Genomic DNA, 27,466 nt, shown 5'->3' with positions numbered 1-27,466 from the left:
ATTAGATACAATCGGAAATAATTTATCATCTACTTTTCGAGTTTCGGATAATGTACAGTAGATGTAAAGTATGTTTTAAATAATTAATAGTTTTAAATTCATATATCTATATTTTGAGAAAAAAATCTTGAGATAAGCTGGAAAATAAACACTGTTGAATTGCGCAACAGGGCTAGATCTACATAAGTATTAAGCACATAATTTTTGTTTGATCAATAAATTACGGACTAATTATTACTTATTAGTATGATTATGACAATAGTATATGATATAAACATTCAAGGACAAAAAACAAATACATCAGCAAGTTATATATATTCATTTAGTATTTAGTTAATGAATTATAGATGTATGCTGGATAATTTTTGCCCAGGATTGGCTTGAATGTCTTGGCCTCTGAGGGCCAATATGTTTCAAATTTGCGGCACACGCTGTTTAGCTGCTGGAAGTGTCTGTCGGCATGACAGTTGAGCAAATTATATTTCTTATTTGCAGGACGGTCATGCCGATAACTATCATCTGCATGATGGGTGTTTTGTCAGTGTTTCATTATTGGCGCAGGGTATTAATACAGGCTTATATATACTGCAGTTAAAAGACTATTAATTAGCAGCTTGTTCATCACATTTTGTAATAGATAAGTAAGTCATGATTGGACATGCAGAGTTACAAGATACAAGATACAAGAAGATACAAGAAACTTTATTTAACGTTGGATACTATATATAACAAAAACATTAGCTTAAAGCTATTTCCCGACAAACATATGAAAAAAATAATATAACTATTAAAAAAAGGCTGTGAAAGAAAAGTACATGGTTAAAGCATAGCAAAAAAAGATAAGCATATTATATTGGTACATGCAAGTAAAAATACAAGTCTATAGGCATAAATAAGGAATTAGTAGTTGACAGTTGGGTATGTGACAAGTGTGAGACAGAAAACCTAATTCCCCAAGTAAAGTACTTATCCCAACCTACCGAAAGAAAGATGTCGAGAGGGAAAAGGGGCTTGAGAGGGTCATACACAGTGCCACACCCGCCTCTGTCATCTACAATGTTATCACAATAAAAACAGATTGGCATCATGCATGAAAGAGTGAGAAAAAAGATGACCCCTATTGATTCTGAAGTCACTTCATCAAAGGTCAAGGTCACTGGGGTCAGAATCCATTGCAGTTCATTACCAGAACCAATCATATTATTTTTGACCTAGAATCTTCAAACTTGACAGAGTAGACGATCTCTATTGATTTTGGGGTCATTCCATTAAAGCTCAAGGTCACTGGGGCCAGAACATGGAAAACCGTTTTTGATCAATAACTTGAGAACCACTTGACCCAGAATGTTGAAACATCATAGTTTAAACATAATTTATTTTAGATTGATTGTTAAGCAAGTTCTTCAACTTACATCAATCATGCTCAACACCCAAATTCCTGATGGAATCTATTGCGAGGGTATGAGAGGAAAGAAGCCAGTTTCCCTTTTAATGCTGAGTGTCAAGCAGGTGAGCTACTGGTACCATTTTTCTCATCTTTGGTATGACGCAGCCGGGAATCAAACTCACAAACTTCCGCACTCGAAGTGAATGCTCTACCACTAGGCTATGCAATCAAAACTTCATAGGATGATTGAACACATGCAAAGCAGATAATTCCTTTTTGATTTTGGGGTCACTCCATTAAAGGTCATGATCACAGAGGCCTGAACATGGATAACCATTTCTGATCAATAACTTGAGAACCACTTGTCCCATAATGTTTAAACTTCATTTATAAGGTGATTGGATAGATGAACCTGTCGATTTTGAGATCATTCCATTTAAGGTCAAGGTCACAGGGACCTGAACATGGAAAACAATATCCGATGAATAACTTGAGAACCACTTGAGAATGCTGAAACCTCATACAATGATTTGACATGCAGAACAGATGACACTTATTGATTTTGAGGTAACTCCATTAAAGGTCGAGGTCACAGGGGACGGAACATGGAAAACCATTTCCAATTCATAACTTGAGAGCCACTTGACCTAGAACATTGAAACTGCATGGGATGATTGGGCATACTGAGTAGATGATCCCTATTGCATTTCAGTCACTTTGCCAACCATCAGAGTCACTTTGATTTTTGCTCCTGTCCTGTATTGACTTCTTGCCTGTTACTACAATGCTTTGGGGGAGAAAATCATCTTCTAGTTTCAATTCTAATATAAATAGTTAGAAGGAGGAAGTTTAAAAGATGTAGAGGGAGATCTGGGGGGTCCTCCCTTTTCAGGGAAGGAGGCAGTGCCCCTTTGTGATGAGGGGGCTACGGGCGGGGCTGGGGGGGCAGTATTTGAACCCTCTTTTGTAGTATCCTTTTGTCCATAAAAATGCTCACCTTCATAAATCTGCTGTAGACACTATCCTGTTGGTTTCATTATGAGTGTTGTGTCAGAATCTTGGTATTTTGCAGTATCCCTTTTCCAGAACAGCTTATCTTGCTGTAATTTTTCTCTATTCCACATTCATCTCATATGTTTCTGTTTCATCAGTGTCACTGTTTGATGTGAAAGAGATTATACCAATTTGTCAATACATTGTAGATCCTAAAAATTTGATGGTGCTTGTTAGGATTTTGCAATGGCTGAAATATTGCTAATGATGACAGAATTGGCTACATTTATTGTTCAAACCTTTTGTCCAACTTGCATTTGAGCATTACCAGCATACTTCAGTAGGAGATTGTGTGTTGTCACTTTATGTTGACTTGTGATTTGAAAGTCACACAAAGCAAGCCTCCCTCCTGGCTGCCTGTCAACCTCTAGCATATCCAATGGTGAAGAACTTTGGCAGATTTGTCTTAAGCGTAATCTATTGTTAGCGTAATCTATTGTTAACCCTTTTCATGAGAGTCAACTGTTCCATTTTTGAAGGGAGGCATATAATTTTTGAACCGTCTGTCTGTCAGTCTGTCCGCAATTTTTGTGTCCGGTCCATATCTTTGTCATCGATGGATGGATTTTCAAATAACTTGGCATGAATGTGTACCACAGTAAGACGACGTGTCGCGCAAGACCCAGGCCCGTAGCTCAAAGGTCAAGGTCACACTTTTACATTAAAGGATAGTGCATTGATGGGCGTGTCCAGTCCATATCTTTGTCATTGATGGATGGATTTTCAAATAACTTGGCATGAATGTGTACCACAGTAAGACGACATGTCGCGCGCAAGACCCTGGTCCGTAGCTCAAAGGTCAAGGTCACACTTAGACGTTAAAGGATAGTGCATTGATGGGCGTGTCCGGTCCAAATCTTTGTCATCGATGGATGGATTTTTAAATAACTTGGCATGAATGTGTACCACAGTAAGACGACATGTCGCGCGCAAGACCCAGGTCCGTATCTCAAAGGTCAAGGTCACACTTAGACGTTAAAGGATAGTGCATTGATGGGCGTGTCCGGTCCATATCTTTGTCATCGATGGATGGATTTTCAATTAACTTGGCATGAATGTGTACCACAGTAAGACATGTCGCGCGCAAGACCCAGGTCCGTAGCTCAAAGGTCAAGGTCACACTTAAACATTAAAGGTCATTTTTCATGATAGTGCATTGATGGGCGTGTCCGGTCCATATCATTGTCATTCATGCATGGATTTTAAAATAAATACGCATGAATGTGTGACACAGTAAGACGACTTGTCGCGCACAGGACCCAGCTCCGTAGGTCACAGGTCCTAAACTCTTAACATCGGCCATAACTATTCATTCAAAGTGCCATTGGGGGCATGTGTCATCCTATGGAGACAGCTCTTGTTCATACTGCATCAAGAACTGGTAGAATATCACTGGGAATGTAAATAGTGCTCAGGAATTTAACATTTCTTACCTTTGTAAGCAGTCCCATTGCAGCAGTGTCAGACGATTGTAGTATTGAGTATTTAGTGTTTGCAGCACACACAGATATTTCAGGAGTGTTGTCTGTACTGACTGGTTAACGACGAGCCATCTTGTTTGGCATGCTTTGTTCAGTCTTCATCAAGGTCCTTCTTAGCTTTGAAGTGATGACAGTTGGATTTTCTCTGAAACTACTAGTCCAGTTGCAAGATAATTTCACTGCAGTGTACCTAAAGTGACCCTTGACAATATTCCTTCAAATAATAAAAAGGCAGTGGTGGGGTTTTCCCGATATGGCTGTATGGAAAATTTGAAAGTCTTCTCTCTGAAACTGCTGGCTCGATTTGAAAATAATTTTACAGAAATGTTTTTGTTTTGAGAAGAAATATTTAAACTACATATTGATTGTCTTCTGATAACATGTGCTACTTTTAATTTCATGGTAATAGTTACATAAAATGCAGGGCTGTCTATTTTTGCAGTAATTTTATTCTAAGTCTATTGGAATTATCAAGAATTCGTGTTAGACGAAATTCAAGTTTTTTATAGTCAACCTCAGTTTGCTTTTGTAGCTGGTACCGGTATTTAATGTCGGGTAATGTTACATGTGCATTTTTGAAGAAATAAATGAAAAGAAATGTGTAAAAATAGTTTAATTACTTAATTTGATATCAAAATATCAGCAAAACATCGTCAGAATATTTGTCCAGCTACTGGTTTACCTCATGGGGAAAATAACTTTTTTTAGTGATCCCATTCATTTTGAGGCCCGATGGAACCCATATTTTACGTCACAACGCGATGCTGATAACACCATCGGATGTCGAAGGAGCTGAAGTTTGTACAGTGTGGGGCTTCATTTATGTCAAATATTATTTAAGGGAATAATGGAGCTGAAATATGAAAAGGTGTCTGGAAACTGGTTACCAACCAGTACTGCTGATAAAAGATCACTGTTTCAGGACTTACAGAAAATGACAAAAAATATGTGTATTGTTAACAATATAACATCTGTACACAAGACATGGTTCTCTGTTTGAATATATAATGTAATTTTACTGTGATACAGTTGACTGCATACAAATACCAGTAAAATTGAACATATTTCCACTCTTGTCATGCTAACTAGTGCATCCTCTGACTGGGCTTAAGAGAGCTGCTTTAATTTCTTCTATTCAAGGGCAGCATTGAAGGTAAGTCTTTTAGACTTCATGGGCTGTATTTTCAGTTATTGTGTTATGTGGTATAAATATTTATCAGTAAGTATAACTAGTAAATGATCTGAAATACATGTATGTTCACTTTTAATTTTATTTATTATGTATTTAAAAGTTTGATTTTGTCATTTGAGAGTTCAGTTTATAGACTCAACTGCCAGTGAGGGAAATCTGCTTTGCCTTATTTAATAGATAGAGTCTCTACTTGTTATAACTACTCTTAGCATGGTGGCCTGTCACTATGCAGCTGGGGTTCATTACATCAACAACTCATTTTTCGTAATAGTAATCATTTTATTTCTAATTACATTTTTAGATCACCTGAGCATTAAGTACTCAGTGTGAGCTGTGTCTGTAGTGCATCATCAACAGTTTGATTGTCAACATTCTAAGGCCACAATCCCCAATTTTAATGAAACTTAGTCAGAATAGTCAGTTTGTTACTGTGTCATCTTGGTTCAAACACTAGGACGGCAGGTCAGTTAATAAGAAAACCATTTTTACACTATACAGGCCACATTTTCTACCTCCTCTTCATAAACTTTGTCAGAATATTTGTCTACGAAATGGGGTTAAATTTTAAACTGGGTTTCCAGAGATATTTAACAAATGATAGAAAAATCAAGTTAACACTTTAGAGGCCACTTTTTGTATGCCTGTCTCTGAATGAGTGGGGCGTATTATGGGAACACCCGTGGCGGGCGGGCCGTCGGCATCAAAAAGCATGTCCGCTATCTAAGTCAGTTTTCATTTGATCTTCACCAAACTTGGTTACAATGTTTGTGGGCATAATATCGGCCAAGTTCGATAACCAGCAAAATCACCCTAGGCACTCTTGAGTTATGGCCCTTGAATTACTTGAAATCTGCAAATGTGGGCATAATATCTCAGCCAAATTCGATAACCAGCCAAATCGCCCTAGGCACGTTTGGATTATGGCCCTTTAATTACTCGAAAAACTGCGAATTTTGTCTTGTCCGCTCCCTAAGTCAAACAGTTTTCATTCAATCTTCCGCAAACTTTCAGATAATGTTTATGGGCATAATATCTCGGCCAAGTTTGATAACCAGCCAAATCGCCCCAGGCACTTTTGCATTATGGCCCTTGAATTACTCAAAATCTGAATTTAGCCTTGTCCGCCCTCTAAGTCAAACAGTTTTCATCGGATCTTCACCAAACTTGCTGACAATGTTTGTGGGCATAATATCTCGGCCAAGTTCAATAACCAGCCAAATCGCCCCAGGCACTCTTGGATTATGGCTCTTGAATTAGGCCAAGTTCGATGACGGGCATATTTTGTGACAGTCTGCCACTCTTGTTCATATATGGATAAGGTACTTGCTAATATGCATATAGTGGGTACTTTAACCTTTGCCCTGCTAAATTTCTAAAATGGACTGTTCCATCATTCAATTTGGACAGTACCTCTTATTATTCGAAGGGGTGTTCACTGAAAATTTACTGAGTGAATAGTGAACAGTGCAGACCATGATCAGACTAAACGGATGTGCAGGCTGATCTTGGTCTGCACTGGTCGCAAAGGCAGAATGAATTGCTGCCTGCTAGGCTAAAGATTAAAGATCTTATCAGAAAAGGCTCAAAATAATTGCACAGATATTTTCCACTTGACCTACAAAAATTGTTCAAGCAATCTGTCAAACTCAGATGAGTGATCTATGGCTGTCATGGCCCTCTTGTTTCATTGATACTGTCTTGTACAAGTAAATTCCATTTTTATGCAAAATACTATTCATTATGTTTCATCAGCAGAAAGTTTCACCAGCTGTGTCAATAAAGTTCTGGAGTCCAGGCAAATTTTTCTAGTCATTGAAGCATTAGATACAATAACTTATTTTCTTTGCACATGACAACACACTGATTTTGTATTATATAATTTTTAATCACTCGTGGCGGGGGGTTATAGGAATGGTCTCCGTCCATCCTTCTGTCTTCTGTCCTTCTGTAACTTTCTTGTCCGCTCTGTTTCTTCTGAACCCCTTGAAGGATTTTCATGAAACTTGGATCAAATGATCAACTCGTCAAGATGATGTGCAGAACCCATGAGTCAGCCATGTCGGCTCAAGGTCAAGGTCACAACTCAAGGTCAAAGGTTTGAGTCTTCCATTTTGTGTCCTCTCTGTATCTCCTAATCCCCTTGACTGATAATTTTGAAACTTGGGTCAAATAATTACCTCATCAAGCAATGTGCAGAACCCATGAGTCAGGCATGTTGGCTCAAGGTCAAGGTCACAACTCCAGGTCAAAGATTTGAGCCTTGAATTTCGTGTCGCTCTGTATCTCCTAAACCCCTTGAAGGATAATCATGAAAGTTGGGTCAAATGGTCACCTCATCAAGACAATGTGCAGAATTTATGAGTAAGCCATGTCAGCTCAAGGTCAAGGTCACAACTCAATTAAATTTAATACATACAGTTGATGTGACACAACTGTATGCGAAATAGAATGGCCAGATTTGAATGAAATAGAGCAATTGCATTGGCAAAGCAACTTGGGCGAACTGTAATGTTGAATATGAACCCTGCATCTGCAGAATACATTAAGAGACTATTAAGGTGATAAATTTTTGTGTTGGTGAAATTAAACACTTACATTTATTGTACTGAATAATTCTATTCGTGAATATTACCTAAATAACAGATTGTTCCGTTATTTAAAGTCAAAAACATTGTGACCTCAAAACCGAACCATATGTCATTATGTGTGCTGTATCATAAAGAATAATTAATTAATTAATAAATTAATTAAAATATGAAGTGCATGATGAATAGTATGTAACATGATATCTCAGTTTAATTACAATTTATCTATTTCATCTATATATTAATATTTATGAAAATTGAATTATATTTATTTTTAGCTCAACTATTCGAAGAATAAGTAGAGCTATCCTACTCACCACGGCGTCGGCATCACACCTTGGTTAAGTTTTTCGTACCAGTCCACATTTTGACAAAACCTTTTGAGATAAAGCTTTGAAACTTTCAACACTTGTGAACCATCACCATGTCCAGTTTTAGGCAAGAGTACATAACTCCATCAAGGATTTTGGCTGAATTATGGCCTCTTTTAACTTACAAATCTTGGTTAAGTTTTTCGAACCAGTCCTTGTTTTGTCAAAACTATTTGACGTGTGGCTTTAAAACTTTGAACATTTGCTTATCATTATGATTTCCATCTGTAGGCAAGAGTACATAACTCTGACAACTATTTTGGCTGATTTATGGCCCTTTTTGGACTTGGAAATTGGTTCAGTTTTCGTACAAGTCCACATTTTGTCAAAACTATTTGACATGTGGCTTTGAAACTTTGAACACTTGCTGATCATCATGATTTCTATCTGAAGGCAAGAGTACATAACTCTGTCAACTATTTTGGCTGAATTATGGCCCGTTTTGGACTTGGAAATCAGTTAAATTTTTCATACCAGTCTATATTTTGCCTAACCTGTTTGTCATATGGCTTTGAAACTGACCACTTGTTTACAGTCATAGTCTACATATGAAGGCAAGTCTACATAATTAGGACAAGGACTTTAGCTCAGTTATGGCCCTTTTTTTACATAGAAATTAGTTAAGTTTCATATACAATTCCATATTTTGTCTAAACTGTTTGATATATGGCTTTGAAACTTTGAACACTTGCTTACCATCATATAGTACAAGACTTATCCAAATCTGCAAAAAACAGGTACATTGTCGTATCTAGTTTTCTTCTTTTGTCTGAAAATCTCTGGTAATATTTTGAGGCCATACTTCATCAATAGTCAAGCATGCTGTCGACAGACAGCTCTTGTTTTGTAAATATTTGCGTAGAAAACATACATTTTATTTTAATTCTATTAATAAATTTTTAGTAACAAAAATTTTATTTTTAAACTTTATTGAGTGAACAATAAGATTGAGTGATAGACATTAAAAGGTGACACTGGTCACAAAGGCAGAATTAATCGTGTCCAACATGATAAGGGTTAAGACACAAATTTTGAATTTAATGTACTTGCTAACTGTATTCTAAATGAACTCAGTCCAGTACTCTCTTGTCCTGTTCAGAAGGCTAATTTTACTTCTTTAAACAGCAAAACTAAGGTTATATTATTATAAGGCATAAAAAATTGTTTGTTTCCAATACCCCGACCTATCCTAAATTTTTGGCCTGACCCTAAATGTTTTTATGGCCATGGCCTTAATATTAAAAAGCAGAAAAAGTTTTGATTTGTTTGGAACACTTACTGAATTAATTTGAATTCTTAAGAATACACAAGAACTTCCTTATTTCGTAGTGCTTTGGATTATTTGGAATTCTATGAAATTTTTTAGTATTCATAATAAAAAGTTCTAATCGTATATTCAAAACTGAGATTTGTGGTGTAGCCACACTGAAGTATACTAGACTACATTTGGGGGCTGCCAGTGCTAAAAAGGAAAAGTCTTCAGACAACTTCTGTTCATGAACCATTAGGTGAATATGCACCAAACTAGATCACAAGCATCCTTGTATGGACCTTTTCAGTTTTCTGCCACTGTGAAAAGTAGAGGAAAACCTTTAAACAAGTTCTTGTTTATAAAATATTGGTCAGAAACATTCAGGCATCCTTGGACCTTCTCAAGTTTTGTTCAAATGGTTCTTCATGACTACATTTAGTGACCTCCAGAACAAACTTAAATGACTTTTTTTTCATGAAACGTTTGATGCATATTCACTGAACAATAGTCAGAATAAAGCTGAAAAGATCAGGGTCCTACACAGGTTAGTGGCTAAGGCCCATTTGAATGTCTTGTTTCTAACTAAAGAGGGTCAGAAGCTGCATCAGTGTATAATGTTCATATAACTTTATTCATTTAATTTTCAGCATATACAGTACAGTTCATAAAGAAATGTCAAACTATCCAAGATTCATGGATCTGGATGTTGAAAAGGATATCAGTGGTCGGATAACTCCTAGGTAAGCAGCTATTAAGTATACAATCTGATTAGTATTATGATTTTTCGCTGATTGGAACATGAAGTGTTCCCCCGGGTGAGTTATATCAATCACTCACTGTCTTACATTGTCAGTGACTGTTGTCCATTGACATCTCCAGTGAATCATTTTGTGTAAGTTGATGAAACTTGACCTGGATATTCCTTTGATAATGATATGTGATTTGAATGGTTTTATGTATTAGCAAATGTCTTCTCACTTGCCCTGTTAATGCAACAGTTATAACCCCTTAAATGATTATAAAGTAAAGATGGATTGTAAACTGTAAACATGTATATTTCATTTTCATTTCTGTGACCAAATCTGCAATGACTTTAGTTTTTTAACCTCTTGCCTGCTGCAGTCTGTGCAGGTTGATCATGGTCTGCACTGTTTGCAATTCAGTTAGTAAATTTTCAGTAAACACCCCTTCAAATAATTAATGATACTGCCCAAGTTGAAAGATGAACCAGTCCATTTTAGAAATTTAGCAGGGTAAAACATTTTAGAAATTTAGCAGGGTAAAAGTTAACTAAATGGGACCAGACATTTCACTGGGAATAAATTGAATTTGTTTGTTTAAAGGGCAGGGTCCATATTTTGGGGAAAAAATCAAACAACACCAATTTATTGAAAGAAAGAATTGTTTAGCATGAAAATTGAACAGCATATAAAACACGTACATTACTCTACAAAACGACTGTCAGGTAGATTGATGGTAAAGGTGATGTTCATTTACCAAATATTTTTGTAGTTTGTTGATATACTGCTAAACCTTAAAATGTAAGTGTATAAAATTAGGAATAAATGTAATTGTAATTGAAGGGATGGCCCAGTCAGTGTGCGGAACCCTCATATAGAACACTTGTCAGAGGATGTTTTGTACCACTTGGACCTCAGTAACAAAGCCAATGACTTGCCTGCAATGTTTTCAGATGTCAAGGTAATGTCTTTTCTTACTACTTATTCCCATCAATGTATTTAGGTAAAAAAGAATTTAATTATTGTAAATATCCATGGAAAAAATTAGATTGAAAAATATAGGAAATCTTTACAATTTTGTTTACTTAGAAAGGTTTGGTGAGAACATATACTACAAGTTTTTTAAGACACTGTCCCTCAGGGTGGTCAACCCACATGACTTTTGAATACTGTACACATCACTGATTCTTTGTGTAAAAGCTGTGCAGATAACATGCTCACAGTTGGGCAAGTGTTTGAAAAAAGTACTGAGAACTGATCACAGACACTATTTACGGTAGGCAGAATGTTGCTTGAATTGGGGCATTTTCTCCATGTGTGCGGTATCCAAGAGTCACGTTGGTTGGCCATCCTGGTCCCTGGAGGGGTGGCAGCTACTGAAATATTCTAAAGATTTCTCACATAGTGTGATATCAGTGTGTACTTACCACGTGGTTTGTGACGTCATTTTCGGGTATTACGGCTAGAAAATTTATAAACAAATTCGTCGATTCAGAACTTAAAAGCAGGTCGTAAGTACTTCATTTTTTCACCGATTTTAATAATTCTTTTACGAGGCTCAAGCCAAGATAGTGGGCTATAAACATAAGACAAAGTTTTCCTGAAATTCTAAGCAGTTTTTGCAAAGGTCAATTCCAACCCTGAAATTCGGCAAATTCTCGGAGGGTAATACGGCAAGAAAAACCCGTATTTTACAAGATAATGCAGGATTGCTTTTCTTTACATTGTTGTGCCTTACACCGCTGTTGATTTCGGTTCCAAGAAGGCCTGCAGACCACTTGTGAAAACCTATGTCTTCGGAAAATGCTAATACGGCAAGAATGATATGACGGCAAGCAGATTCATGACTATGCCTTTTGTTCCTTTACGAACAGTTTCGCGAATTATTGAGTTTGAGACTCGTTTCCTCATGTATAATACCAGTTTGCAGATTTCTTTAGCTTCTCTTTAGATAAATTTCAGTATGATATGATATGAAAGAACGGCTTTTTTCAATGCTTCTTAAAGATCATTTAGTAGATCTGTTTTTTTCTGTTTCATTACTTGTTATCTAATTAGAGTTTTCAAGAGAAGTTTCCTAATTTCTACTTTATTTATAGTCACAAGAGGTATCTTATAAATGCGTCCCTATGTGTCTATACTGTTGCATCCGCGAATGCTAACAACCATCTTAAAAGAGTCAAACTGCTAAAAAGTGTTTAAAATTGAAAATATATCCTACATATTCAAATTATGTGTTTACTTATCAATCATTTAAATAGTGATAGCTGGGCCTCTGAACAATGCCTATCTATAATAGTAATTGATAATGTATCGAAACTGCATTTCGAAATAAGTCTGAGATTTCGAGATTATGGTTACACACAGAAATTGAAATTTTCGATCAAGTTACTTATTTTAATAAAATTAACGCATTACACATTAAATTATGACAGTATAAGCAGATAGTTACAAATTTTAGTTTATGAAATGTTTTGAAATGTAAAACATAACAGTAAAATTTAAGTAAAATTGAACAATTCATTTTATCAGACCCAAGAAAGCAATGGTAACACAACAAATGCAAAAACTACAAAAGGTCACCAAGCCAGCTTTGTAGTTTCCATACACGCAAGTAACGCAACGACATATTATACACATTGAAACTTAGTAAGTGCAAAGGATTTCCATCTCGACTCTGCATTTGTCGTATCGTCCATTAATCACAGTTTAATCATTGTAAACCATAGAATTATTAATAACAAAAATATGCATGTGTACTTCTAGTATGTCATACTAGAGTGTAAAATGCAGATGCACCTTCAAAAAAATAAAAACAATATACAAAACGTAATGTGTTAAAATATTTTCTTAAATATTTGGACACTTTCAACGCGTAAACCAACGATTCCTTATATCTCATAAAGACCACACCGAACGTGAGAGAAAAAAATATTGCCTGACCTTTGAATAAAGCGTTAGTAATTAACCAAAGAGCACATATCATTGCGATATTGATCTGCTCCTGAGGCATAAATGTTGGTAAATAAAACATAGTTGTCACAGACGGAATCAAGGGTCGGTGTAACATCTTCTTAATACAGGTCATGTCATGAAACAGTTGTTTACTAAGTTATGACCCTAGTTATTGTAAGGATCGCAGAATCATTACTGAAGATAACTTGGGCTTAACATAAAACGTAAGAATTATATGTCCAGTCATATAATGATTAATCCAGAAAGTGCTAAAACTTTATGTCCTAAAAAGGGGGCATAAAAGTAAAAGTATGAAAAGAAAAGAAAAGAAGGTTTATTCTGTTCGGTAAACGTAACATTATAAATTTGAATTTTCTTAAGATTTTGCATAATCTAATATCAAAATTGTACCGTATTACATGCATTCTTTAGACCCCTATACGTAAGTTGTCATAGTATCAAATTATTTTTGACAAACGATAAATATCTTTTAGAACAAAATTACAATCATTCAAAATATCGTTTCAGAATCATGTTCGTAAAATAGAATGTAAAACTGTGCCTGTGCAATCACTTTACTTGCCAAAAATATTAGCAAAACGTATTTTCAAGTTGTGTTAAACAGACAAACTTTAAAAAATAATCTTAAGACAGCCATGACAGTCCTTTATCGCTCTCATAGTATAGCAAAGCCCCAATTTTTCCTTTGGACTGTAAGTGCATGAAAACGTAACAATAATTTTGAAAACAGACCACTGAATTATTCTTTTTAATAAATCCCAGGCATACGGAAAAATGTTTTGTCAAAACTTCAAAAATGAAATAGGGCTTACTGTTTATAAACGGTTCCCTCAAGTTTAGCATACCATGCACTATGTATGTATGCCCTATTTACTAACCTGCCGACAGAAGTAAGTCTCAACTGCTGTTAGGGACAATAGGAGTATTCATGAATCTGCTTGCCGTCATATCATTCTTGCCGTATTAGCATTTTCCGAAGACATAGGTTTTCACAGAGAAACCTACCATTTCATTTTCAGTCAAGTGATTCGCTGAACTTCTTGGAACCGAAATAAACAGCGGTGAAAGGCAGAACAATGTAAAGGAAAGCAATCCTGCAGTATTTTGTAAAACACTGGTTTTTCTTGCCGTATTACCCTCCGAGAATTTGCCGAATTTCAGGGTTGGAACCGACCTATGCAAAAACTGCTTAGAATTTCAGGAAAACTTTGTCTTATGTTTATAGCCCACTATCTTGGCTTGAGCCTCGTAAAAGAATTATTAAAATCGGTGAAAAAATGAAGTACTTACGGTGCTTTTAAGTTCTGAATCGACGGATTTTGTTTATAAATTTTCTTGCCGTAATACCCGAAAATGACGTCACAAACCACGTGGTATGTACACACTGGATATAGCAGATTTGGGAGAAGTTCTGTCCTTGCGAAATATCAGAAATGTGGGAAATATGTAATGTATTTTCATGAAAAAAAATAGTTATAGAACATTTTTAAAGCAGTTCTTCATAAACTTAAGATAGTCAGTTAAAATAAGGAAGGAAAATTCTAATATATAAATAATTTTACCTCAAATATTACATTTTGAGTCTCTGGAAAGCAGATATGTAAACATCATATATCTCACAGGTTGTGACTTAGTTTAATATGAGAAACATTAAATGTATGGTCCGAGTTCATGTAAATGAATCTTTTTCTTGAATATGCTAAAGGAAAAAATTAGTTTTAGCTTGCGGTGACAAAAGTCACCAGAGCTATTGCAATACCCCCAGCATTGGCATTCTGTGTTAACAATTCTCATCGAGCTAATATCTCAATTATTACTCATTACAACTGAATGAAACTTCATACAGGCCTTTCTCAATAATACCAGCTGAATGGCTTAGGCGTCATAACTCTTGCTTTCATTTTGATGAAGTTATTCCCCTTTATTTGCTCTTGTCCATCCATCTGAATTTGTATAGTGCATATCTCGAAAAGTATTTGACCTCATCAAACCTCATAGGATTGTTATTCAGCACGTGAAGTTGTGCACCTGATGTTTTAATTGGGATTTCACACAGCCACGTTAGAGTTATGGCCCTCGACAGTGACAGGAGTGGGGGCATCAGTGTCCTATGGTCACACGTCTAGGTAAATGTAACTGTGTCAACCAGTGTATAAGATCACTTGACAAAGCCTTGTTTCATGATATTTTACAAATACTGTTTACAGTTTGTGTGTTTTGGTGGATCACCAAACCGTATGAAAAAGTTTGCTGAATTCATGGTGAAGGAAATTGATTATCAGATTCCTGCGGGTATGGCACTGAAAGACATATCTCATGGTTCCGACAGATATGTGTTGTACAAAGTGGGGCCAGTACTGTCTGTCAGTGTAAGTTAAAAATCACTTTTGTTAATGTGCATTAACTGATATTCTCTAAACAGAAATTGATTTAAACATTTGCTATAAGCCATGTGTCCACTACCGGCATAACTAAAAAGAAACTAAAAAATCAGCAACAAACATAAAATAATAACAAAATAAGGCCTATATGAATATGGTCATGCATCAACAATTTGACTGTTAACACTCTAGAGGTCACAAATTTGCCTGAATCTTAATGAAACTTGGCGGAATTTTACCGATATTAAAATCGTAGACAAGTTCAAAAACCTTTTTAACACTCTAGGGGCCAGATTTTCTACCTGATATAGATTGGAAACTGCATCATTTGGGATAAAAACTAGGTCAGGTTAGTTATACAGAGATGTTGGTATTTTTCTTCCATTTCAGCATTGACCATATTGTCAAAAAATATTAGGGCTGATTTTGAAATGCATATCAAATATAGGCACAATGTTTTGGGTGTATGTATAAGTGTATAAAAGAAGCATGGTTGGTAATTGACCATTTGTTCACTTAGAAATGTTATTAGAATATGACATACATATTGTCTAAAAAAATGGCTTAACTGGCTCCTTACCTAGAATATTTTGTATATTTATATTAAATTTTTATGTTAAACAGCATGGTATGGGTATTCCGTCATTATCTATTGTGTTCCATGAAGTATTAAAGCTGTTACATCATTCTGAATGTACCGATGTGAAATTCTTCAGGCTAGGAACCAGTGGTGGACTAGGTAAGTCTTACACCATTTTGAATGTACCAATGATAAATTATTCGGGCTAGGAACCAGTGGGGGCTAGGTAAGTTTTGTATCATCCTGAATGTACCGATGAGAAATTCTTCAGGCTAGGAACCAATGGCGGCTAGGTAATTCTTGTATCATTCTGAATGTACTGATGAGAAATTCTTCAGGCTAGGAACCAGTGGGGGAGGGAGGTGGGTCTTGTATCATCCTGAATGTACCAATGATAAATTCTTCAGGCTAGGAACCAGTGGGGGGTTAGGTAAGTCTTGTATCATCCTGAATGTACCGATGAGAAATTCTTCAGGCTAGGCACCAATCGGGGAGGGGTGGGGGGTGGTTAGGTAAGTCTTGTATCATTCTGAATATACCAATGATAAATTCTTCAGGCTAGGAACCAGTAGGGGGTTAGGTAAGTCTCGTATCATTCTGAATGTACCGATGAGAAATTCTTCAGGCTAGGAACCAATGGGGGAGGGGGGTGGTGGGGGGGGGGTGGTTAGGTAAGTCTTGTATCATCCTGAATGTACCAATGATAAATTCTTCAGGCTAGGAACCAATGGAGAGGGGGGGGATAGGTAAGTCTTGTATCATCCTGAATGTACTAATGAGAAATTCTTCAGGCTGGGAACCAGTGGGGGGTTAGGTAAGTCTTGTATCATCCTGAATGTACTGATGAGAAATTCTTGAGGCTGGGAACCAATGGGGGGTTAGGTAAGTCTTGTATCGTCCTGAATGTACCGATGAGAAAATCTTCAGGCTAGGAACCAGTGGGGGCTAGGTAAGTCTTGTATCGTCCTGAATGTACCGATGAGAAAATCTTCAGTCTAGGAACCAGTGGGGGGTTAGGTAAGTCTTATATCATTCTGAATGTACCAATGAGAAATTCTTCAGGCTAAGAAGCAGCAAAGGTCTAAATAAGTCTTAACATTAGATTAAGTCTGCTGATGTTAAATTTTTCAGGATAGGAACTAGTGGAAGGCCATTGTAATGTTGTGCCTGGGACAATGATACAAGTAATTTGCAGGTTTGATGATAATCTTGCAAGTAATGACCTTAAAATCAGTCTTCAAATATTTTACATTTACTTGCAAACCAAGAAAACTTCCTTACATACGTTTTTACATTCATGTAGAGGTGATGCATGTAAGGGAAAAATAAATGAATAAAAAAAGGAAAGGGCAAAAAGAAAAGGCATTACATTTTAAGCCATTCCTTAAGCAAAGATCATTAATTTATTGCTTTGTACAAACAAACTTGACAGTAAAGAGGGTTTCCATATTATATTTCAGGTATAGAGCCAGGGACAGTTGTTATTACAGAAGCTGCTGTTGATGGACTGTTAAGACCTTATATGGAAGTTGTTAGTATTGTTATATACCCAAATGATGTATTATGGAATGGCACAGGTCTTCTTTATGTCTGTCCGTCTGTTAGCAGTTTCGTTTCCACTAAATAAATTCCACTTAAGACTGCTTTGACCTATGATCCTCAAACTTGATATGAACATTTCTCATGGCCAGTGGATGACCCATATTGATTTTGAGGTTAGTGGATCAAAGGTCAATATCACAATGACATTTAGTACAAAAGCTATTTCCATTCAATATGTTGAGTACCCCTTGACCTACAGTACCAAAATTTGACAGAGCACTGCCCATGGGCGGTGGATGAATCCATTCTGAGGTCAGAGGATGAAAGGTCAGTGTGACAGTCACTGTTAGTTGCGCCAAATCTAATATACTGAAGTTATAATCCACTGCCAAAATGTAATCAGAGGGGAGCCACATTCTTTTGGGAGGTAATTGCAGTATAACATGCTGAAAATTTGATTGAAGTCATGTAAACAAATAAGATTTGTATCATAGCTAGGTGTTCTTTCTTAACAAATTTGGTGCAGGTAATTCGTAAGCACTGAGTACAGGGTGCGGTAACTAAAAGTGTGCAGGTATTTAATACCCACACGCTAGTTACCGCACTGTTGGATAGGAAAGTATGCCAGCGTGTCTGGAACAGTAGACAGCGAAGTGTATTTTATCGATTTTCTGCTCTAGCATTGGTTTATTTTACCTGGGCTTTATATTTGTAAAGCAAGGATTTTAAGTACTGAACTGCTGTATATGGCAATGTGGAACGCCTACAACTACCATATATGGATGGCTGTGATACAAAACAGAAAGAACATTAAAACTCTCGGGTAAACGATTGTTACTCGGGGGCTATGCCCCCTCGTACAAATCGTCTACCCTCGAGTTTCAATGCTCTTTCTATTACTTAATCCGCAGTGTATACAGGTTTCGTTTGATACCAACAACTATAAGAGAAAATCCTGAGACAATAGGAGTAGTCAATTTATGCAAATATATACATATATGTTGATGGCACTGCTACAAGAAAGTAAAGTGCCTACATAAAACAGTCAGGTTTATAGGAAACAACATAGAAACAAATCAGTATAACCATGCATATAACTTAATTTCATTTGCTGTCAAACAATTGGTACTAGTAATAGGGCATTTTACATATTTTGTCATGGATATTACTGAATTTTTAGAACTGATTTTTAATGGCAAGCATAACCAATGACACAAACAGGTTCTTTTTATGCCCCCCGGCATCTACTGATGCGGGAGGCATATAGTGATTGTCCTGTCCGTCCATCTGTCCATCCTTACGAGGTTAACCAAATGGGGACTGTATCGTCTAGCATCAATACCCCTTACTAGAATGACTTGATACTAATGCAGATGTAACCTGTGACCATTCCTCATCTTCAGACATCACCTGACCTCAGTTTGACCTTGACCTTGACCTCATTTTGGACTTAGGTTGCTTTATATGAGCCATCTCTTGGTTAACCAAATGGGACCGTTTCGTCTAGCATCATACCTCTTACAAGAATGAATTGATACTAATGCAGATGTAACCTGTGACCATTCCTCATCTTCAGACATCACCTGACCTCAGTTTGACCTTGACATTGAACTTGACCTCGTTTTGGACTTAGGTTGCTTTGTATCGACAAGGATGCCGGCATCAAGCGTTTATTGAATGCAGCTTCTTGTTTCTATACCTTTTAGGCATTGTTATAATTAGTAAGACTAAGTTATGTAGCTGGGCAATGTGGACATTTATACGATAATAACCTCAGTGAACAGTTTTAATATTAAGTTATATTAGAGTAGTTTCCCTGGATTAAATGTTTTATTTACGCAGTATGCATCTTATGACAAGGTGTCATTTTAGTGGCTGGTGTTATTTACACCAATTTAAGACAGCATCATTTCAAAACATAAGAAAAAATGCCAACATTTGGCACCGCAGATGTAAGTGCCATACAATATAACAGAGAGCACAAGAGAACTACACCATTCTGTACTAACGTTTGATAAATCTTTTTACTGTCAACCACTTCTTCACACGAAAGGCTTGTCAATGAATGAAATCAAGCAAACTATGTTGAAAGCAACTCCTTGACTTAGACACAATTTATTGAAGGTTAAATCTAAAAAATTGCTTATTCTGTGAAGCGAATACTCTATTCAAAGTCCAGGGATGTGTTGTTTTTTTAATCTCTGTCCATCTTCCTGTCAGTTGGTTAACCATTTGGTTTCCTAACAATAACTTGAGCTTGATTGTGTGAGTTTGTTATTCAAACTTTATACACTAAATATAATTGCTTTTGGTCAAGAGGATGACCTCCTGTTGTGCTGTAGGTCAAAGGTCAACTGGTCATAGTGACCTCAATTCCCATAATAATTCCTGATCAGTATCTGAAGAACACTTCCGTTTATAGCCATCAAACTTTACAAGATGATTGCATTCCACCTACCTCTTTCATAGGCAAACATAGGGATGGGTTTGTGTATGTGTGGTTGGGTGAGCTTGGGAGGTGCATATAGTTTACAAAAAGCTCTTGTTTGCCCACCTGAACACAAGTTGAGCTATTGTTATACACCTGTTTTTGTCCTGTGTAATCATCCGTGTTACTGTTAATGCTCTAGAGCTCACATATTTACCAGATCTTAATGAAACTTGGACAGAATGCTTTCCTCAGTAAAATTTCAAATTAGTTGAAACTGGGTCATCTAGTGTCAAAGTAGGTCAGTAAGTTCAGTGACAAATTTTGTTAACACTCTAGAGGCCAAATTTTCTATCTGGTCTTCATGAAACTTGTAAGAATACTTGTCTCTATGAAATCTAGGTCAACTGGTTTACATTTAACAGTAGTAAAAACCTTGTTAACACTACAGAGGCCACATTTTCTACCTGATCTTCATGACACATGGTCAGAATGTTTGTCTGTTTAAAGTTTGAGATATAATTGTAACGGGATCACTAAGGTAAAAAAAAAGCTAGTCACAAGGTCAAATAATTAAAAACTTGGTTAATGATCTGCTGGATTTACATGAAACATGGTCAGAATGTTTGTTTGAATGAAATCAAGGCCAAATTAGATACTAAGTTATGTGGGGTTAGAGTTAGGTTGGGTGAGCAAAATAGAGCTGTCAGGGCCCTCTTGTTTTTCATCTTTGACTGAAATATTTTTTATTTTATTTCATAGGCAACATTAGGTATGATACTGCAGCATCCAGCTTTCCTTGACAAAAATCTGTGTGAAGAGCTCCTGGAAATAGCCAATGAGGACAAAGCTTACAAAAGTGTCATTGGCAAAACCATGTGCACATACGACTTTTACGAAGGTAAGGTCACATTAGATCTTTTATATTTAAATTCCTTGGTTGAACCATATGTTTTGTAACTAAATTTCTTCTTCTTATGAAAGCAGTAGTATCTACCAATAGTTACATATTAATGCATGATGCACAGTATCCAATGTCAGTGTTGGGAGAGATCAGTCATCTTCTTGTTCCTGCAGTAACTTTGACAACCTTATTCCGATTTTATTATCCCCATTAAATGTGAAGTTAGATACTTAAATGGTCTCAGTCTGGTAGGCACTATACCATTTTTGCAACTTGAAATAGCAATTGTTTGCAGATGACGGTATATAGCGCTTTTATTTAATTATCATTTCAGGTCAAGCACGACTAGATGGAGCATTCTGTGACTTTACTGCTGAAGATAAGATGGCGTTTCTGAAGAGAATACATGACCGGGGTATACAGAATATAGAGATGGAGTCTCTCTGTTTTGCTGCTATGGCACATAGAGCTGCTGTCAAAAGTAAATAAAATACAGTTATTAAAAAATTGCTGACAAATTTGAAAAGAAATTCTTAGGGATAAAGTTGTTTTAATAATAGAGATATTTTTGTAAATAAAAAATAATAAAAAAAACATTTTTTGGTGAATGTTAAAGTTGTAATATGAAAAACATTTTAATTGTGGTAAGTACTAAGAAAGTTAGACTTGAAAATTCTGATATAGCCAGTGTGTGATCTGTTCTCTTAATGTATAAGACACTTTAAAATTTCTTTTGAGACTATTTTTCGGTTTATTTTCCCTGTACAGTTCCTTTTTTGATGACAGTATAAGAGCTATAGCTTTGAAACATTATACATAATGTTTATCCCATTATACATAAATGTTTATCCTCAGAATATTAGTAGGCCAAGAACCATAACTCTGTTGGTTACAGAAGAGTTTTGGCACATGCAGGCAGTGCATTACTCTAGTGTATAATTAATTCCACTTGAGAATGTTAGGTAGCACTCTTGATTAAAACACATCTAGTTAGCTGTACTTTTATTTTGCCCCTCTTTGAAAGAATACAGGTGTATCATTTTGCTCATGTTTGTCAGTCTTTTGATAGACAATGTGGTTACCAATATATGACTAGAGAACAATTTGGCTTAGTGGTCATAGGAAGCAAGTTAAAAGTAAGCCCACCTAAGGCAAGTGACAGAGGTCTGGTCAGGCTTCTTGTTTTACTAACTGCTGGCTCAGTTTTCATTTCTTACAAAGTGATGACATTCTCTATATTGCACTTTTTCACATAAATGTGGATATTTCATTGAAGACTCAGAATTTTTAAACTAACTTTTCCTTAATAAGATTCATAGTATATAACAAAGAAATGTTGTATCATGCTAATTAAGAAATACTATCTTGGTAAAGATAATCTTAAAGATCCTGAGCATCATGTGGGGTCACATGTACACCCACATTGTTTAAGTTGTTGTAACTTTGTTATTACAAGTTGTTGTAGTAGTCATTAAGTTGAAGGTCAATTTCAGCATACTTGATACTGAAAATTACACACTCGAGCATATGTGTTTTAACAACAGATGTTGCTTTGTGTAGAATTTTTTACAATATAGATATCATTACCAAGTATTTTAAAAGAAATATATATAACAAAAAAACTGTTATAGACTATGTGGATTGCCGAATTGCTGATCTTCCATTTCCGTGTACTTGTTTGTGAAAACTAATTCTGTGTGTATGTTGACAGGTGCAATAATCTGTTGTACGATTGTGGACCGGCTAAAAAGTGACCAAATAACAGCTAGTCATGAAACACTGGAAGAATGGCAGATGCGGCCGCAGAAAATTATTGCCAAGTATATACGGCAGCATATGGGACTGAAATAGATGTTGTACTTGTTTTAGAAAGAAATTTATATCATCCAATACTCTATTTATCTTTAAATTTTCTCATTGTTATTGATAGGACCATGATTATTCTGACACACAGTAGGCTGTTGAAAATAAGTGTATGCAGTTAGGAGTTAAGTCTTGATACAGAAGGGCATTGATATTCAAATGATGTTTAAAGATATACTATGCACATCTTTTTTCAAAATATTTGAGCCATGCCATGTGAAAACCAAGATAGTGGGTTTGTGACCAGCATGGATCCAGACCAGCCTGCGCATCCGCTTTTAAAGCCTACTGCAATTAGAGAAACTGTTAGTGAACAGCATGGATCCTGACCAGACTGCGCGGATGTTGATTTTCTCATGGCGCGGCTCATTTTGTTTTTAGGTATTATTAAGGTTAAATGTAGGAAATCCTCATCATATTTATTTAACTTAACTAAATATAAAAGCTTACTGTATATGCAGAGCTGCATTCACAGTTAAGTTTGTTTGTTTGTTTGTTTTGGGTTTAATGCCGTTTTTCAACAGTATTTCAGTCATGTAACGGCGGGCAGTTAACCTAACCAGTGTTCCTGGGTTCTGTACCAGTACAAACCTGTTCTCTGCAAGTAACTGCCAACTTCCCAACATGAATCAGAGGTGGAGGACTTATGATTTCAGACACAATGTCGTTTATCAAATAGTCACAGAGAACATACACCCCGCCCGAGGATCAAACTCACGACCCAGCGATCCGTAGACAAACGCTCTACTTACTGAGCTAAGCGGCGGGCTGCATTCACAGTTAAATATCATTTTGTAACAACCACTCTCAGCTTTTTCAGTGGGAGTACAAATTCATACTGTGGCTAGTTCTACATTTATTTACTTTGTACTATTTTTAAATTAACACACTGTTATATTTATATTGACAAACATGTTTATTTCATATTTTAAAGCCACTGTGTTTTTATATGCCTGTTTTGGAAAACAGACATATGATTGTGTGTGTGTCTGTTCGTCTTTCATTCGGTCTTATTCGTGTTGGAGCATTAGTAGTCAAGGTATTAAAACTTAGTGTAGTTATATATAACTAGATGGCAATGAGCAAAAACAAACTGGTAGGTCAAAGGTTAAGGTCACAAATTGAGATCAAAGGTCAAATCTGACATAATATTTTGTGTCAGGTGCATAACTTAAAAAATTATTGACTTCAGCCTTGGCATATAGGTAGGTGTTGACAAAATGAAGTGGAGAGTGCATGAACAGTGTTTGTAGTTCAAAAGTTACAGTCATAAATTGAATCAAAGGTCACATATGTCTGTCATAAATCAAAGGTTAAGGTCACAAATTGAGTTCAAAGGTCAAATCTGTCTGTCATACACAACTTAAAAATTATTCAAGCTATTGACTTGAAACTTATAATATAGGTAGGTGATGATGAGATGCTGTGCAGAGTGCAACTACCCACATTCTAATATGATTAGCAATGCATAAATCACCACAAAGGTATTATGTTGACGTCATGTCAATATGATATTTAGTGCCATGTACACATCGAGAAGTAGCGCTCACAAATTAGATAAAATATTTTACTTAAAAACATGTTAAAATGAAGTGTACCTAGCACAACTGTCTTGATTAATTTACACACACATGAACTTGGTTATTAGCTGTGCAGAATAATTCACCATCATTTGCATCCTAATGGAACTGCCAGACATATTACTATTTCCGGTCCTGGTATGTATAAACAAAGGAGCGTGACAGCCTACCATTTGGTGCCATACATGTGCCAAGAAACAGTTCTATCATATTTTTTAACTTTTACAATAAAAGACGTGTTAGTATCAAAATTTTTTAAAGCAAAATCGTATTTAAGCAGTATTCATACACTCTGGCTGTTATATATCATACGAAATAATTGAACTCTTGCTGCGCCCTTGTGAAATTATTAAGCCCGACATATAACCACCCATCGTATATAAATAGTGTTAAAATACGTTTTGCTATAAATTAATTCTTAATTACTCCTCCCCCTTTAATCCCTTTTAAAAACCTTATTTGAGCCGCACCATGAGAAAACCAAGATAGGGCATTTGCACATCCACGCAGTCTGGTCAGGATCCTTGCTGTTCGCTTTCAAAGCCTAATGCAATTAGAGAAACCGATAGCGAACAATATGGATCCTGACCAAGCTGCGTGGATGCGTAGGCTGGTCTGGATCCATGCTGGTCACAAACGCGCTATGTTGGTTTTCTCATGGTGTGGTTCATTTCACATTTTACTTCCTTTATATGCACACATTACACTGAGGTGCAGTAAAATTTACTGTGAATACTTACTTGATGAATGATATTATTTCTCTTTATGTATTTAAATGATTAAGTTCTAAGCTTATGATACAACTTTGCTTTGATATATGGTTACCTTCTGGTGCTCGTCCTCCATTGACCTAAAACATCGGGCGTATATCACCCCACTTTTTGTAATGTGTTTTCAGGTATGAAATGTGGGCATAATATAACTTAAAAGGTAATTTGCAAAGCTGAGCCAAGCGTCTTAAGAAATATTTTCTTTGAAAACTTTTCAGCCTACTGTTGTGTGGCTGTTTATCTGTTATACATTCCACATCATGCTAGTTATATTTATTGTACATTAGCAGCATCATGGTATTTGTTTCATGGTGTTTGAAAATTGCCATAGTTCAGTGCAATATCATTAACAGTAACATGTTAAATGTTCTGCTTACATTAAATCTGTAAATGGTGGTGCTGTGGTCCAGTGGTAAAATGCTTGCCTGTCAGTCAAGAGGTTGTGGGTTTGAATCCTGGCCCAGGCACTGGAAATTATTTCTGAGATGCTCGACAGTGTCTCTCATCCAACTAAGAGCCCAGTACTGTTTTTTCTTTCAACTGTGCCACTTGTTATTACATTATATACGTCTTCATTCTATATATCAAAATGTTACTTGAATGTTCAGTATTGTACTGTTAACAGAAATGTTCTGTATTATTTGTTAGATATATAACTATTGTTATTAATATACTACAGCTGAGAGTTAATATTGTTATATGTTGTTAAGTTTTTAGCTTACCTGAGCATAAAGTGCTCATGGTGAGCTTTTAGGATTGTTGGATGTCCATTGTCCATATTTTCTTTGAAGAACATCTTCTACTGAACCTGGGGCCTCAGTGGCTGAGAGGTTAAGGTTGTTGACTTTGAGTCACTTGGTCCTCATAACCTCACTTGGGGCGTTGAATTCTTCATTTCAGGAAGCCATCCAGCTGGCTTAAGGAAGGTCAGGGGGTTCTATCCAAGTGCCCACTCGTGATGAAATAGTGCACGGAGAAGCATCTGGAATCTTCCTCATCCACTGAAGCTGGAAAGTAGCCATATGACCTGCAGTTGTGTCAGTGTAATTGTTAAACCCAACAAAAACAAACAGCTGTACTGAACCACTAAGCCAGTTTCAGCGAAACTTCACAGTTCCTTGTGTAGCTGTCCTTCATTCTCTTCCAAGTCTACGTCATCCATGCACAATTCTGTTTGCCATGGCAAAATTATTTTGATTTTTTTAAAGAAATGGGATAGTTTTCACTAAATGTTTCTCTAAAAGACGTTTCTTACAAAGCTGAACCTACAGAAGACACTCAACTACTGTACTGTTTTTTTTTATTTGTCAAAAACACATAATTGCCAAGACTAAAAATAAAGATATCCGCAAATGACATGTTCTCCAAAATTGCTTTTCAGTTTGATTTTGAAATCATTTCATAGAATTGTTTTTTTGGGGGGACCCTCCTCCAAAATCGTTGAAATCATTTTGACTTGTCAAAAACAAATAAATGGACTCCAGAGGCTCAGAGCTAAAAATAAAAAATACCATTGTCAGTTTTCAAATATCAGACCGCTGTTAAAAAGTATTCTGTTTTGCCAAAAGCTTAACCTCCAGAGGGTATTGTCACTTTTTCCACTGTGTATATATGATGCAGAGAATTTAAACATCACCACATTACACCAGACCAGTTCCTGCAAAGCCCTTAGCAGTACAACTGAATCTGCATATGCCACAACAAATTGACTAACCAAAAAACGTAAGTTTCAATGCTGCTTTATATACAAGTACACATCAGTTCTGCTTCAACATTTGCATATACTCAAATCTCTGTTATCGTGTCTCACAAATCAGTGAAGTTTTAGTCTTTTTAACTGATTCGGACAAGAGAATCTATATATATTCTTTCTCTGAAATTTAACTCGATCACAAGGATACAATGAATTTATAGTGTGCATTAAGAGAGATAGTGTGCATTAAGAGGTATAATTAAATTCAGAACACTTTACTTTCCAATATGTGAGATCTGCAAGAATACGAGACCGCATTGTAAAAGAGAGAGATTTATATAAACCAATCACCACCACAATACGCCAGACCTGTGCAATGAGTTACGACAAAGCGCCTAGCAGTACAAACAAGGGTGTGTTCTACACAACAAATCCACTAACCCCTAAAAACAATTAGTTTTGATATATAGTGGTTTTATCTTTGTCAGAAAACACTGGCATTTCAAAATAAATTCACAGATACTTTGCTTGCCTGATCTTGTACCAGAATTATTCAAGGAAGCTATGAATCTCATGTGAGCGATATAGGACCCTGTTGTTAACACATTTTTCAAGTTTCTTTTTAGTAATAGCTTTGTAACCTTGTTTTATACATATTTATATTACAATAGAAAGATTTAAATGAAAA

General features: G+C 36.0%; 1 protein-coding gene across 2 annotated transcripts; it reads left to right on the top strand.

The window, feature by feature from the left end:
* On the top strand, window positions 1–27,466 carry LOC123559640 (uridine phosphorylase 2-like). Of its 2 annotated transcripts, none has more exons than XM_045351613.2 (9): window positions 1–68; window positions 9,969–10,061; window positions 10,905–11,022; window positions 15,245–15,406; window positions 16,043–16,157; window positions 17,459–17,529; window positions 20,731–20,869; window positions 21,207–21,353; window positions 22,584–27,466. In XM_045351613.2, exons 2-9 carry the CDS (start codon window positions 9,994–9,996, stop codon window positions 22,721–22,723), a joined length of 960 nt encoding a protein of 319 aa, XP_045207548.1. In that variant the 5' UTR covers window positions 1–68; window positions 9,969–9,993; the 3' UTR covers window positions 22,724–27,466. The 2 variants fall into 2 exon arrangements, with proteins under 2 accessions (XP_045207548.1, XP_045207549.1); XM_045351614.2 differs by lacking the exon at window positions 1–68 and adding an exon at window positions 4,762–5,074.

This window comes from Mercenaria mercenaria, chromosome 10, assembly GCF_021730395.1.
Source record: "Mercenaria mercenaria strain notata chromosome 10, MADL_Memer_1, whole genome shotgun sequence".
NCBI classification, from domain to species: Eukaryota; Metazoa; Mollusca; class Bivalvia; order Venerida; family Veneridae; genus Mercenaria; species Mercenaria mercenaria.
This window is presented reverse-complemented; position numbering and strand designations above follow the sequence as displayed.